At 34.7% G+C, this 16,595-nt stretch overlaps 2 protein-coding genes and 1 pseudogene across 2 annotated transcripts; all 3 read right to left on the reverse strand.

Moving 5' to 3' along the window:
- Positions 1 to 5,384: 5,384 nt before the first annotated feature.
- LOC129875547 (uncharacterized) lies at positions 5,385 to 7,567 on the reverse strand (annotated as a pseudogene).
- Positions 7,568 to 9,143: 1,576 nt separating this feature from the next.
- LOC129877211 (uncharacterized) lies at positions 9,144 to 9,725 on the reverse strand. Its single transcript, XM_055952698.1, has one exon. It carries the CDS (start codon positions 9,680 to 9,682, stop codon positions 9,305 to 9,307), a length of 378 nt encoding a protein of 125 aa, XP_055808673.1. The 5' UTR covers positions 9,683 to 9,725; the 3' UTR covers positions 9,144 to 9,304.
- Positions 9,726 to 14,802: 5,077 nt separating this feature from the next.
- LOC129877392 (protein CANDIDATE G-PROTEIN COUPLED RECEPTOR 7-like) lies at positions 14,803 to 16,595 on the reverse strand. The gene has a single exon (XM_055952889.1). The coding sequence runs from the start codon at positions 16,368 to 16,370 to the stop codon at positions 15,066 to 15,068; it is 1,305 nt and encodes a 434-aa protein (XP_055808864.1). The 5' UTR covers positions 16,371 to 16,595; the 3' UTR covers positions 14,803 to 15,065.

Consider the following 16,595-nt stretch of genomic DNA (forward strand, 5'->3'; position numbering starts at 1 on the left):
ACCAAGCCAGCAAGACCAAAAACAAACATGCACAAACCTTAAATCGGCTAACTTTTTCAAGGTCACTCGACTAACGTCTTCGATTGTTCGTTGGAGTTGAAACTTCTTGGGCTTTGCAATTACTGTATTTTCTGTTGTCCTGCAACTTTTGGAGGACTTTTCCACAAGTTGGAAGTTCCAAATTGAGACTTGCTCCATCATGAGACTTAAGTCGGCCAACTTTTTCAAGGTCGCTCGACTAACGTCTCTACTTATCCATTTGAGTTGAAACTTCTTGGGCTCTACAGGAGGTGTATTTGCTGTAATCTTGCCCAATTTGGAGTTCTTTTGGTGTTGCATGATGTATTTGTTGAGTGTTGGTGGTTGCCTCTGGCTTCTGTTGTTGCTGTTAGGTTGCTGCTGATGATGATTAGTGGCAGTCACTTCTGCTGATGTAATGGAGCTTTTGCAATTGATGTTGTTGAGTTGATGCAGGTCTATGGTGGGTTGTTGGTCCTTAAACATTGTTCCTGCAAAATTAAAACCAACAAGAAGGGAACTCCTAGAGTTGAATGAGCCTCCACCTGCTGTTGATGTACTATAGTTGCTCCATGTGCTGCTGTGGAGTTGTTGCATGTATGTAGATGGTAGGTGTTGCATGAATTCCAGGCTCAGCTGCTGCAACACCACCACATGTCTCAAAGTTGCATGATACCTGAACAATGAGACACCCAACAGTAAACAGAATTGGAACTTAAGCTTCCTTTTTGATGGATGTTGAGTGTGGATCCATGTGTGTGATGTTGTGTTGCTGGTCTGGGTTGTTGTTGCTGTATGCTCTTGAGTGTTGTGATAGGTGGAAGTTCTTGTTCTTGGAGGGTGCAGATGTGTAGAATACCTGCACAAGGCTTCCACACAAGAGGGCACTCCTACTCTATCTTTTACTTCTAGCATTGTGTTATTATTTCTACTGAAGTAATAAACAAGGGAGACTCTCCCCTTACAATAGGTGATAACTAGGTGGAATAAAGAGTAAAACAAATTACAAATAGATAGTCTATTACACATTTGAGAAATAGTTCAGTCAAGAAGATAGTTTGATCTTTTTTAGAGTTTTCCTTCTGAAACTTGCCATTCCTAGCTTGTCCATCTTGATGTAGCCCTTTGTTTCCTGTGGTAGCTGCTGGAGGTTGTAGAAGTGTTGTGTATCATTGAACCTGTGGCTGCATTTTGATAAGGTATCTGCAGGATGGTTTGCTTCTCTGAAGATATGTTTGCACTGAAAGAGTTCCAATTGTTGGACCAAAGATTGTAGCTTTGTAACATATCTGTGAATGCTCCAAGGTGGTTTGAGGTCTTGTTTCAGCCACTTAGTCAATAGTTCTGAGTCAACTTCCAATATCACTCTATTATATCCATGTTGGAGACACCAATTGAGGCCAATAGCTGCTGCTTGCACCTCTGCCTCCACAGGATAGCTGAGGGTCTCCCATGATGCCCAGTGATATTTCTTCATACCAATACCCCCTTCGTCCATCCTTAGGCTGTCTGTAATTGGCTCTTTAGTTTATTTCATCATCCTTCACCCTGAAACTCAAAACAATCACTACTTCTACATTTTTGGCCAAAATTTATTGCCTTAAAGACTTTTAAAGAACTGTAATGCTTCACAAATTTCTATGTCGCTACTTTAATGTATAGACATTGCTACTTTGAGTTTATATATTTGGACGAATGTTTGATTATCGCAGACACAAAGTGCACAAAATGCGAGAAATAGAAAAAAACTTAAAGTTTCACATGCCGGTGGTAGTAAAAGCAATGCAAGGAGAGGTCGTCAAATGGTAAGTTTCTTTACCTTGAAGTTTATTTGAGAGCAACTCTATTATACAAAATAATGTTCCTTTTGGTGCTTTCAATTGTTCATCTTCACTCAATCCGTCATCTACTAGCCATGTCGGCAATATATCGCCTTAAAATAAATCAAGAACTTCCTAATTTTTGAAGTGTCAAGATTATATGTTATATTATCTCTTTGAAACACAAGTACTTTTCGAATAGACTAAATTAGCTGCAGCCTCAGAGTGGAACAACAATTTTTAACATTTTCTGAATAAAAATTTATTTTTGATAAGAAAATTCACAAAGTCTGATATGGAGCTGTAATTCTTAAATTTTGTTAACTTATGTAGATAAGGAGTATATGAAAAACTCCATAAGTATGCTAATGCCATGAAAATGAAAATATGAGATGCATTTGAATTATAACTTTACAGCTTTACCCTTCATTTTGTTTATCTTTAAGCTTTCTTCTTTTTTATATGTATCTTGCTATGTTTTTCATCCTATTGCAGTAACGTAAAAGAAGAAGAGTGTTGTTTTCTCTTGTAGGGTGTTCTTTTTTGAGACAACTCTTCCTAGAAGATTTTGTATAAATATCGACTTATTAGTTCTTTAAAGAGGGACAAACAGAGGGACAAGCAGAACTCTTGTAGTTCTTTGTTTTGCTTGCGTGTTAATTCCATTCTTATTTGAGAGCAACTTTATTATACAAAATAAAATGTGTTGCTTGTTAATTATTTTTATCTATACTTGATTAATGATAGGAGCAAAAATTGGGAAGGCCCGTGTGCCGAAGTGAAGTTGTTTTGTCAACTTTACTGAAAAAGAATGGCAATTATGTTAATGAAGAGGGAAAGATTTTAGCGGTAAGATTTAAATACTTATCTACTTTTTGTGACAGTCTTGGTCTAGAAATGACATCTTTTTATTCTGTTTTAAATATACTTTATTTATCTTCTTAAGTTATGTAACTTTATCCTACACATGGTTTGTTGATCTTTGTGGAAATAACTGAACTACGTGGGTATTTGCCAATGACCACCTGGAAATTTCTTTTAACAGTCTCATTGTGACATTGCATCTGCCTTTTTAGAATATCTAATGGTTTTTATGGTCAGTGTTGGTGCTGCAGTATGTTAGATCTGCTAGCCAATTGAGTTAATCATAATTATTTATCTGTTAAGCTGAGACATAAACATAGCTGAATGTATAGGGAAAAAAGATGATGACCTGGTTAAAGATTTTGTTTGGCTCATTTGATTCATGTAGCTATAACTGAATCATGAAAGAATGATTAGTTTTAGTGAAAAGCGATAGGCAATTCAGCATGTTTTTGAATTAACTGTTTCTCCGGTCTTTGCCATATTAATGATTTATGATTTATGTTACTAGCTATAGAGATCATCCTATTCCTTTTTTCTTATGTCTTGGTTGTAACACTGCACTTGAATTTTGTATTGAAGTGCCTATAGCAATTCTTGTTTCTCTATAAGTTCAGGAAGTGTTGAATTCTGACTTGGTTGAGCTAAAGTTCTATGTATCTGCACTCTATTTGATTTGAACTCTATGTATCTGCACTCTAGTTGATTTGAACTCCAAGAATGTTGCAGCTTGCATTGAATACAACATGTTGCAGCTCTGTATGTTGCTGCAGTTCAGATGAATGTTTGTAGCTCTGTATGTTGCTGCAGTTCAGATGAATGTTTGCAGCTTCATGATCAGCTGCTGACTCTTTAATGTTGTTGCAGGGTGTTGGATGGATCAAATATTGCAACTACTTAGTATCATGTCTTTTATTTTTTTTGTAGGATATAATATCGGAGCATCTACCTGAAGATCAAGAACGTGCTGCTACTTTAGGTGTTCCGTTGAAGATATTGGCTCATCCTAATGACGTCATTGGAAAAGTGTTTGGAGTTGAACATTCTGGTCGTGTGCGTGGTATAGGTGGTAATGTTTGTCCTTCAACAGCTTTTGGGATGCCTAGACATTCAATTAGTCATGCTAACGTCGGTAGTTCCAGTAACATATCTCATCAACGTGTTGAAGACCTAGAGAAACATGTAGAAACCTTGGAAGAGAAGCTGATCGGATATGAAGAGACCAAGGAAAATCTTGAGGAGACCAAGAAACGGCTTGCGCAAAATGAGAATCACTTGGCAACTCTTCATAGATTTTTACAAGCTAAATTTGGTAGTGAATTGCCTACTTTGAACTTAGATTCTTCATAGTTTATATATATATATATGGTGTTGCTTAAACCTTTTTGCATTTTGATTACACTAGCAGTACTTGTGCTATTAATGAAACTTATATTTTGTTAGTAATATATATAAGATGAGTAGACAATTAAAGTAAGGATTTGTGGATTTGTTAGTGTATAGTATCAGGTTATTGTAGGGAATTAACTGCTACTTTGTTTAAAAAAAACTACACATTTTGCCACGGTTCAACCGTGGCTACGATTAATGTCCTGCATTTTATTAGGTTAACCGTGGCTACTTAAAATTTTAAATCGTCGCTAATTAATTTTTAAAAATAAAATTTATTTTCTGGCAATTAACTTTACCTACAACTGAACCGTGGCTAATACACACACAAGACCGTGGCTAAATAAATGTTACCACGGACGATAAAACTGCGGCTAATTTACTGGCGACGCCCGTTATAGGCATGCTGACAACCGTGGCAAAGTTATGGTAGCCACGGTTTGGTTAACATGTAGCCACGGTTTTACGCGTGGCTAATAGCCGTGTTTTTTGTAGTGTCAACCGATCGCGCAAGTGTGAATGTAAAATACAGGAGGTGTATTAATCGAGTCAATCAACAGATCGCGCAAGTGTGAATGTAAAATACAGAAGGTGTATTAATCGAGTCATCTTACAGTATGTTTAGTGGAATTTGTTACGCTAGTATCAAAGTTAGCAAATCAGAAATAATAAAGATGAAAATAAAAAACAGTATCCGAGTCCATAGAATTCACTGTGTGTCCTTAAGGAATTTAATTCACTCATTGTACCCGAGGTTATAGATTATTTCCTCCCAAGTTAAAACGGATAAACTATTAAAGAAGTAGTGGTACCTCAAACTTCAATAATTTCAGTGAACTCAAAAACCAGCAACAAATCACACAAAGGCTCAACTTTATTTGTAAGAAAATATATATGCAGAAGAGAGAGAAATTCAATGTTTAGTGTGAATAGGTGCTTATTGTGGTTTATCGAAAAAATCACAACCATTCACAAAAGTCACAATCTTTAAGAAAAGTTGCAACTCTTCAAAAAAGTCATAACTTTTGGAAAAGTCACAACCTTTCAGAAAGTTACAACCTTTTATTTCTCATTCACACCTTTAAACTCCAATACAATTTACCTGAAAAATAAAAATAAAAACTTCTATTTAAAAGGCTATCAAGTTTCAAAAATCTCCAATTGTCGGATTCTAACTTCCAAGCTCGTAGCTCTCTACCTACATCTGCTACATATCTTGCAATTTAAGTTATACTATACAACTACGTTAAGCATGTTCACGTATGTTGAGACGTGAAAAATGATACTAGTTTCCTAAATAACATGACTTAGCGGCCCAATGCCTAATTCTTCCTCTTCAAACAACTTCAAGAAACGAGCTTGCTCATGCTGCCTCTTTGTTTACTTCCAACATTTGTAGGTAGCAACTGCTCCAAGAACTAAAACAATCGACGCTAAAGCACAGATGAGAAACAGGAAAGCCCAGTGCATTCTGTTTCCGCCTTTTTGTGAGCCAGATGAGTGATTTGAAGCTAGAGTAATTGCCAAAATTGCTAAATCTTGCCAGAGACGTTTAACAAACCGATTTGTATATGTCTCATGGAAAGTATATTGAATAAAGGGTGAATTGCTAATACAATCCTACGTTTGTATGCAAATAAAAAGCTTATTCAATATTTTGTTTAACACCACTCTTCCCCACAAGAAGGGGGGGGGGGGGAGTTAACACATTATGCTTGTTTCCGCCATTACAAAGGCAGAGCCGGGATTTAAAGCTTATGGATTTTGGGTAAGTTACTGCGATTTAAATTAATAATATGTATATATTCATTGGATTTTTAAAATTTAAGACAAATATAAAATTTGAACCAAAGCTATTGAATTCAGCTGAACCATAGCCAATACTCTTGCCTCTAAGAAACTAATAGTGAAACTACACAATTCTGATGTGCATTTTATCTGAATACTTATTATGATATGCGTGGGTAGATCGAAAAAATGTCAACATACACGTAGAATAAAGAAAGAGAAGACCATTAAGGAATTAGAAGACTAACCATCGCGATGGTGGACACAGTCTGGACACAAAAATGTGGCTTTGAACTTTTTCTTTAAGTAATGACTACACTTGCCATGAGGACTAGTAAAATCAGAAGCACATAACTCTCACTCATCAAAAGTATCATCAGGTTTTATTGTGTCCTTCTCATAGATCCCGCATCGCTTGCACTTTTTATCTGTAAGCTCTGTCAAAGGCTAAAACATAAAATTCAAATCAATGTCAAATTCTGGAAGGAGATTTATCCTATGCCATGCACATCAGATAAGCATAAACCTGGGTATTTCTACAACAACAGAAATTCAGAAGCTCTCGAGCAGCACACATAATAGTTTTTTGAAAATACATGGGCTAACAGGTTACACATAATAGTTTTTTGAAAATACATGGGTTAACAGGTTCCCCTCTCACAGCAACTCAAACCTCCAATGTGTTATGTTTTAGTAGGGGAAAAAAAGGCGTAACTGTTACCATATTTCATGTTTTATATGCAACATATAGAAATTGGATCTTTTTCCCCACATACAATACAATTGCACAAGTTTTAATTTTTTTCAACGAGATAGTAATTACATTGTATCCGTCGAGATGCAAATATACATGAAAATAGGAAAGGGCTCTTTGCAACTATGATAGTAGCATCGAGGCTCAAGCTAGCATTTTGATGATCAAACATTGTGACAAATGGTAGTCCAGTGCATGAAGCATCCCGTGTTCAAGCATGTCCGAAGAAGGGTCACACCCAAGGGGGTGTAAAATAGGAGGTGTGTGTAACCTACTTTAAGTATTAGTAATTGATTCCACAATTCGAATCCATGACTTATAGGTAACACATATGGAGACAATATTAACGTTGCTCCAAGGTTCCCTTCCAAACAGGTAATTATTGATAGAAAAGTAAATAAAAGAATTGAGAGAGATTCCGTCAATATAAACCTGCCAAGACTCTTCGCCCTTGAAGATATACAAGACATGTTTTTTCTTCACATCTGGCAGAATTGTCTTGTTTTCTCCCTTGCACCAAAAAAATATTATTGGTTTGGATCCGAATACTTCATGTTTCTTGTATATTTAAATCGAATCAAGTGTAACGACTGCAACTCTGACTAATCCTAAACAAACAAAAAAGATCAATTGTTTATCTCCTTTAAACCGAGAAAATATGGATACAGCAAGAATGGATTTGATTTATCAGATGGTAACTCAACTAATATGTATTATCTCAAAAAAAGTGAACGTTGTGAGATGAATATTTATACTATTAGATAAATCAATTCGTAAGAATGAATATAAGATATTCATAACCAATTAATTGAAAAAATTAAAGGACATCTTTTTTTTGTTTTTTCTAAAATAAAATAAATATACTTGGGAGCAATCTGTGAAAAAGTGTGGTACACAAAATTAACACGATCGGAATTCGATGCATCGTTGACATGTAAACGTTTATTGTTGATTTTGCGTGCGACAGATGATGAAGGAGATTACATGAAAGGTTTTTTTCCCAAACCTTCACGAGATCTTTCATGGCGGAAGAAGGCTCGGCATTTTGCTTGTCAGCAAAAGGCTGAGGAACAGTTCGCGCGCTGTTCAACGGTTAGCATTTTTATTTGACACCAATTTTATAACTCATATTACACTTTTATTTTATTAGGTTTTACCTCGAAGGGAGATAAAATTGTGGTCATGGGTTTGAGCCGAAAAAAATAATCATAAATGTTTGTATTAGAGCAACCATGTTTACATTATGTTGATTCTTTGAGTGGTCACCAAAATTTTGAGAATCGACTGCAAAGTTTTTCCTAAAAAAAAATAAAAATTATATATATAAAAGTCTGAATTTTGGAACTAACAAAGATCCCAAGTTATAATCCTAAAGCTTTTTCCAATTTTCTTTTGATAGAAAAAATTGCAGTAAATTAAATTATCGGTAAAAAAAATTGTATCATCTTTAGATAAATTTTCAAATAATTTATATTTTTTATTTTATAGTGATGCGATATATGAGTGTGATGAGTTAAATTACAAGTACTCATATTTTAAAGGTATTTAGTATACATTTTGGGGGGGATGATAGTTGAGTGATGTTAATGATTTGAGGTTAACCACTTTGGGGGCTTTTAATGTCACATTAATTACAGTAATAAACAACCTTATCTCATGGTCAATAGCCGTTAATTGGAATCTTCAATTTAATCTTGCATTATCATTTGCGTCTTTTCCCCTCATTAATTACGGTAACATCTCTACCTTTGCTTTTTTCCTTTGTTTACAACAGAGAGGACAATCAATATAATTACTAATTTTTCATAGCAAAGCTGATTTTTTAACTTGGAAAATAAAGATGATGCAATTCAATTTGTATTTATATCACAAACGGATGGAACCATATTGAAATTTTTGTACTAGGTTTTCCGAAGGAATTGATTTTCATTTGGTGTCCGATATTGAGATGAAAATTCGGCTAATAAAAGGAAAAACATTTTTTATCATAATACTTTTTTATATTTAAAATTCGAATTTGAAATCTCAAGAAAAATAAATTAAAACAAGGATAATGATACACTTTTTTTCATTTGATGTTCGGGATCTGTATTGGAGTCCAGCTAATTCAAATTCAAGTCGCGTAAGGCCTCATTCAGGAAAAATGCTCCTGACCAAGAATTTTTCACACCCAAGACTCAAACCTAGACATCTGGCTAAGGAACGAGTAGCCTCATTCACGGCATCAATCCCATTGGTGGGTGACAATGCTACACTTGCATGTCCCTGTACCTTTTTTTCCTTCAAAATTTGAACTTTTCTTTTTGTTTCTCATACGAAGTATTCGAATTGAAATTTGACTAAATTCAAATTTGTATATTGCAGGGCTCATTTTTAGGAGAGACATTTCTAACCAAAAAAAAAATTATTTCTAAGGCTCAAATCCAAGAACTTCATTTAAGGATAAAAGAATCTCAATCATCCACCAAAATTTATATTAGTAAACATTTAAACTAAGAGATGCTTTATTATTTGGCCGAAGAAAAAAGACACAGAGACTTCTCTTCCTTTTTTTTTTTTTTTTTGAATACAAATTATACTAACTCAGACAAAAAAAAAGTCAAAAAAATTAAAGGTAAAAAGGACAAAAAGAGAGAAAAAAATAAAATACTGTAACTAACACTAACTTTTTTTAACTTTCATGATCCACAACATCAACAGTAGCAGTGCACGATAACAACTTTCGGAAAACACCGCACAACGCCGCACAACAAATTTTCTTCACTCTCCTCACCACCGCGATCCTCCTCACGCGCCTCCGTCTCCCACCGGATTTTCCCTTCTTTTTCCCGCCGTTCGCCACTCTTTCTCTGACTTTTCCGAGACACTTCTTAGTTTTCTGAGGAATAGTTTCTTTTCTCGAGAACGTATAAGCGCTCCTCAAGTACAGCTGGCGGCATGACACGGTGTCCACCACCCTAGGCGTCTGCCAGAGATGCCGTCTTATGCCGCCGTAGAACGCCGGAGAATTAATCTTCAGGAACTCCACGTTGGATTCAGCTATGGCCATTTTTCAGTGAAATTTTTGTTTTCACGTTTTTGTGTTGTGTATAAATGGGAATGAAAGACTATTGTCAGAAGAGAGGTTATTATATATTCATAGGCTCAATTTATGTGATGACGTGTAATTATACAAAAAAATCTAAAAGTAAAAGCAAGATTTTTGAAATAATCTAAAACAAATTTAAAATATTTATGAGTTAATAAATTATTTTATTAAAAATAAAAAATTTAGTCAAAATATTAAATATAAAAAATTAATGGTCAATAACTCATTTAAACAATTACTATTTCGTTAGTATCATATTTTAATTATTTATGACTCTTTTTACCTATTTAAGTTATCACTCTCTTCATATTAAACCAAGCCTCGGTAGGGATGTTCAAAATCGAACTATAATTGATAAACTGAATCAAAAAAAGGTTATTAATCTATCGATAATAGGTTATTGATTTAGCGATTTTGATAATGATTTTCATTTTTCTTATTATTGAGTTATCATTCTTAACGGCTTAAGGTTTTTTCTTAACAGATTAACCGATGACCCAATAGTAACATAATAATTTATATTTATTATCACTCGGTATATAAAGTCCTTCACTTAGGATTTAGTTTTCATAATTTTATTTCTGACTGTCTCAAACTCTTGGTTATTTAGTTTGCATTTGCTTTTGAGCAAAACGTAATTTATCAACTCATATGCATGGTTCATTTAGTTTGTCACTTTATTTCTAAGTGATTTTCAATAATTTTTTTGTGTGTCAAATCTTAACGATTAAATCGATAACCGAACCGATAATGGTCAATAACCGATAAACCGATAACCAATAAGTCAATATCGTAATGGTTCTATAACGTTTTGACATGTCTATAAACTGATAACCGATAAGTCAAACAGATAAACTTCAAAATCGAACAAAACAATCGATATGAAGCCCTACGCCTCGATGATGAATTGGTCAAATATTTTATCTCAATCAACTATAAAGTGTGTAGGCAATTCATCATTGTTCATGTTTTAATACAAAAAAACTAATATGATAATTAAAGAATGAGTTGTTAAAATATGAAATTAGCAAAAGTATAATAATTAAATGTGTTTTTTAAATTATTAACTCAATATAGGAAAATATCATTTATTTTGAAATTGATTAAAAATAAAAATATGTTACGTAAATTGAGACGAATAGATTATACACGTATACGGTGAAATAAGAAAATACATTATATAGTGTGAGGCATGGAAAATGTGGTACATTGATATTAGTGGGATAATGCTCCATGTGTGGTGTACTATAGTAATAAGTTCACATTATTAGCAGTGAAAGTGCTTTAATCGTGCAAATTAATTATCTTTTAAAAGAATTAGTTTGACTTTAAAAAAAAACAATTTTAGAAAAATAGTTATCGAGCATATGAGTGGCAGAGTGGGTTATTATTTAAGGGTTCCTCTGGTTGGAGAAATGAGAAAGAAAAAAATATTTTATGAAATTAGTTATTTCATTTTTTACATGGGATAGTTAATCCTATCATTTTAATATAAATGATGGAACAAAATAATTTTGAGATTAATTAATATTCATAATCAAATACAAAAAAGAAAGTCACATTTTATCTTGAAATTATTATCTTTATCTCATTCATCAAATCACACGATCAAACGTATAAAGTCAGTAATAAGTTCAATTGTGGACCTGTCGATTGAACTGCGATAACTTATCAAAAGTATCAATTTACAAACCAATAAGTGTTGTAGTTGAATGGTAAATACTCATTCATCCTTAACTAAAGGTCTGAGGTTAGAATCCCCCGAATACATAGTCTCCTTTGTTAGGGAGCGTTTTACCACCCCCATCCCAATTTGGGACTTTCCGATGCAAATTTTGATTTAGTTGAGATGCAGATCGTATTAGTAAGGGAAACAAGACAATGCACTCCTACCTACTAGTATAGACACACTCCTACCTTCTAACTTTCTATCCTAATTCGCGTCCTCGCCTTATCTGAAATCATGTCCTCGGTAATTAAATTTTTCTCATTTCACCCTTACTATTAATTTTTTTAAAAAAAATGAAAGTAAACAAGTTTGTAAAGTTTCAAAAAAAATTCTTAAATGGTAAATTTGTAAAACTACTCATCTTATTTATGATTTATAAAAAGTGTGTAAAAAAGAAAGTATACAACTAATATAAAACGGAGAAAATATTATTGAAGGATGTGTGGGAGGTTTTAATTAGCTGCTCATCATCCATTGTGAAGATAATCATAATACTCAAAAAGACGTTGCAATTAATTTGAAGTTTTCAGAACTGAATTTCACAATGCACGATGATCCAAAATTAATTTTCTATTTTTGTTTGATTTATTAATCCGTTGACGATATTGAATGGCAAACGGTTTCATGGATTGCCCAAAAGAAAGAAAAGAAAAGAAAAGAAAATTAATCATTTTGCTACTCATTGTTGTTATGCAATAAATAGCAATTCTTCGTATAGTTTGAGGAGATTATGTATTACATACATTTCATTTTACTTGGTCTTCATATTTAAAATAAATTATTATTTTGTACTTACTCATTTTAGCAAATAAAGAACCATTTAAGGGGAATAAACTGTTAAGGCCTTTCTATACTCTTTAACCAAAAACAAACAAATAGTCAGCGCAATAATAGACGTTTTAAAGAGGATCAAATGTCCCATTAGCCATTAGGTGGGCTTTCTTGTTGCCCAAATTTCGCTTTCAATGGGTAGGCATCAAGAAGTATGAGCTGATAGTAATGAATGTACCCTTTCTCCTCAAGCTACGGGGTCATTTTGTCGAGTTCCTTCAACAAGGTGCTCTCAAGCTCCCTAAGTATAGTAGTATACTATACTTGTTCACCTTTGTCGGTTTGGTGTACAATCAGTTCACTGGGAGGATTATGTTTTTCTCCAGGAAGTCTCAATTACTTTAGATAGCGGTATTTTCTTTATAAGATTGGCATCTCCATTCCAAGGTTATTTAGTACTTAGGTCGTGAGTTCCGATCTTAGTAGCCTTTATTCCCATCCCGCGTAAGAACATAGGTTTTTTCCCCTGTTGACTATTTGATATGCTTCCAAGTTTTAACTTATCTATCGATTATCTTGTATCACCAAACAAAGAACGAGGCATGCCTAATATAAAAGTCAGATGATCAATCCCTTATTTATCAAGTAAGAAATATGCAAAACAATATAAAGAAACCCTCCATGGTCAGAACTCAGAAGTTACAATTTCTGTTTAAGTGATTAGTACACTTTAACTGCTCCCAACAAGTGGATCAAAGCAGAGCCATGAAATATTTGATATACTGTTCAAGAATAAGCAAATATTTGATCGACTATCATATCACCAAAACACTTAACTAGGAGAACAGTACTAACTGAATTTCAAAAGAAACAGAGTGTGTTTTTGTCCATGCGTAAAATAACTAAAAGGTGTCACAAAATAAGCAAGAGCAAAGAGAGAAGGATGGGGAAACTAAATTCATTAGCTGTCTGGAAGTGAAAACAAGTATGATGCTGAAATTTACCATTTTCCGCAACATAATATACTATCACCATCTCAAGAAACCATATCAGCTAGGAAAAGTATAGGAAGCAACCAGAAAAATGGAAGTCAAGGCAGAAGTTCCATGCAATCTAATCTATCATTATGGCCTAATGTATGAAAGAGTCTATCGATCTATTGTATCAGCGTAAACAAGGTTGTAATGGTGCTTTCTATTTTTCACATCTGTTCCATCTAATAGACTATCACTAGATATCTAATGACATATGTATTTTGACAAGGACAACAAATAAGATAGCAAAAAGGAAGTACAACTACGCTCACATATATGCTGACAAATGAGGGAGGACCCCCAAATGCATCTAAAACAACAAGCAGAAAATACCTAATTATATTACCACCCTTGTTTCCAAATCAAGATTGTTTAATTTAGCCAGCTTTCTGGTGTAGAAGATCAAAGAGAAAAAATATAAAAGTCAGTTAAACAGTTTCTCACATAAAGGCAGAATTATCCTGATGAATAGCAGCCCGTCAATTAATGTACTCTATCGCATCATGGTTCCTTAAGCCTTAAATCTGGAAGGGGTCTCAGATCTCGGTGATAGTCCAGACAACAAATACAAAAACTGTGAATTCCACCAATATACCATCCCTGACCTATTCCCTTCCCCACTGATTCTTTGATAATAAGCTCCTTGACCTATGCCCCGTTGTTTGTTACTCCTCATTGTTTGATGTAAAATGCTTTATAGGATAAAACATGTTCTTAAACATTTTCTGCTGGGACATTGATGGTAAAGTTATTGGCAGTGGCATGTAATAGTATTGTTGAGTAGTTATTGGAGGCGGAAGTGACAAAAGAGAGTAACAGAAGGTATCAACAATATGAATTATCCGTGGGACCAATTGGAGTTGCAGGGTAAAGTCAAGTGAAGAATAGCATACAAGCTACAGCTCATTAGGCCACAAGGTGTTTTTCTTTTAATACAAAACATTTTCAACACCAACAGTTCAAATTGGAAAGTATTGTCACGAAAAAAATGTAAGATCCTATAACCTTTAACCTGATGCCTAGCCAATAATAACTAGGACAGCCACGAGATATCTTGATAGATATCGTGTGCTTAACCTCAATGAAGCAAATATGATTACCAAGTACAAGAACTATAGAAAAAGACCAATTTCTTTCAGTTCTGATACTGATCCTCTCAATATGATGCTTTTAGCTTCCACACCGGACGATGCAACTAGTTTATATGGAATCCATGTAATATACTAAGAAAGATTAAAATATCACACCTCAGAAATTCAGAGTAAAGAAATAGGACACAGATACCATATTGTTCATCATAGCTAAGTGGAATATTTAGCATTCTAAGTGGAAAAAATTTGGTCAGTCTAGAGTGATGGAAAATCATGAAGCAAACAACAGAACATGGAATAAAATGGCCATAAATGGACAGACAGCAAGGTCATTATCATCCAACTGAACCTATATAAGCACATATAGACTAATTTCTCAATGGAAAACAACAATCTTTACACTTTCATATTCAAGCACATGAACTTCCAGAAGGATAAAAGACCAAGAAGGGAAAATCACGATAATGCACTATATTATCGAAAATGAGGTTTACATAACACTTTCAATGAAAGAACTTCCAATATCCAAAAATGCAAACCACTGTTCCATGATTACAGTGCTATTACTACAGACCAAAATATTTTTTCATAAAAATGAAAAAGTAAAAGAACAGTAAATGATAATTCATCCCAGCAAACCTAACTATCACTTCAGTGAACTCACAGTGTTAGGCTTCAAACCGCATAAATGACAGGACACATTCCACCAGAACTCAACTTCACAGCTCAAACTCCTCATCTCGAAGAGCCAACTCTGCAGCTTCTTCTTCCTCCTCGTCAAGAACAAAGTACTCATTCTTCTCCACTGGCCTAAACATGTAAAACATCACTATATAGAACGCTAAACTGGCAATCTCCTCGGCAGCATTTGCCACCCATTGATACTTATATGCAGCAATTGTCCTCAATGCGAACACAACAATCCTTGTGAAGTACAAGTATCCAATCACCACTATGTAAAACTGCCTAAATAAAGTCAATTTTGACAAATTCCTTGCAGCCTTCCCATCAGTCTTCGAAGTCTCCCTCAACGACCTAATCGACCAAACAATAGGAAAGATAATAGCACAACAACAAACAATATCAACAATCAAAAACACCTGATTCCAAGTCACCCAATCCCTAATAAATGGACCCGTTTCACCAATCACAACCGATGCCACATTGGCCAAAACCTGAAGTGGGATCACAATCATCAATACTTTCTTCTCCCTCTCTTGCAAAAATGGCTTCAAAAACGACCACCCAGTACCAATCAAAACAATCACAGTGAAAAGCAAAACAACACGAATCGACTGAAAAATATAAAACAACACATCCCAACCATGAGCAGTACCAGTAACCTTAACATAATGCTTATCCTCCGCCTCGAAAATCAAATTCAACGCCTTCATTACAACTAAAGCAGACATAAGCATATGAATCCGATGAACAGATTTCTTATTACGGAAACATACAGACAACCATAACCCCAAAAACCCAATATACACAAATGAAAACAGAAAATACAACGTGGGAAGCTGAGTAAGACCAGCAGAGAGATAGTCCCTCACTTGATTATCAAGATTATACAGTTCCGTACGGACATCCATGGATACTTTCGATTCAGGTGCACAATTTGCAAAGAAGAGAGAGTATTCATTGGGAGAAGTAACAGGGTAAGATCGGTTAAATGAAGAATTTGGGGGTGGAGAAAGATAACGGAAAGTGAACAAAAGATTGACGAATTTGGATTCTAGAACACAAAATGTCGGGTTTTGTTGGAGTTCAAGAAGGACCTGAATTAGGGCTTCTTCCGATAAGAGGAAAAACCCAAGCCGTGAAGGGTCCGGCAAGGCTAAGGTTGAGATAACAGAGACGGAAGAAACGCTGATGGCGGCTTGACCCGTATGTGTAAACCCGAACCGCTCGAAAAGGATCATTGCACGTGGATCGGAGGAGATTTTCAGCTTTTTTATCTCGCCGGTGGTGAACGAGACGAGACAGAGGAGGAGGAGGAGGAAGGGGAGGGGTAATTTCGTCATTTTGAAAAAATGAAAACGGCGAGTGTGGTGGGTCAATGGTGGTTTACGGAGGAGGAGGACGGCAATGCCGGCGAGGATAACGGGCCGGAAAAGAGATGTGAGGGAATTTTACGAATTTTGGTAGTAGAGGCTGAAACGAAATGAATAAATGAGTAAAATTTATGGGAAGATATGAAGAAAATGACGGAATTAGCCTTTTGTATTAGATCTGGATCTTGTTTTGGA

The sequence above is a fragment of the Solanum dulcamara genome, chromosome 12 (genome assembly GCF_947179165.1).
Source record: "Solanum dulcamara chromosome 12, daSolDulc1.2, whole genome shotgun sequence".
Lineage (NCBI taxonomy): Eukaryota > Viridiplantae > Streptophyta > Magnoliopsida > Solanales > Solanaceae > Solanum > Solanum dulcamara.

Coding starts and splice junctions, on each gene's coding strand:
- LOC129877211 (XM_055952698.1), bottom strand. CDS start 9,682: ATGGCCATAGCTGAATCCAACGTGGAGTTCCTGAAGATTAATTCTCCG.
- LOC129877392 (XM_055952889.1), bottom strand. CDS start 16,370: ATGACGAAATTACCCCTCCCCTTCCTCCTCCTCCTCCTCTGTCTCGTC.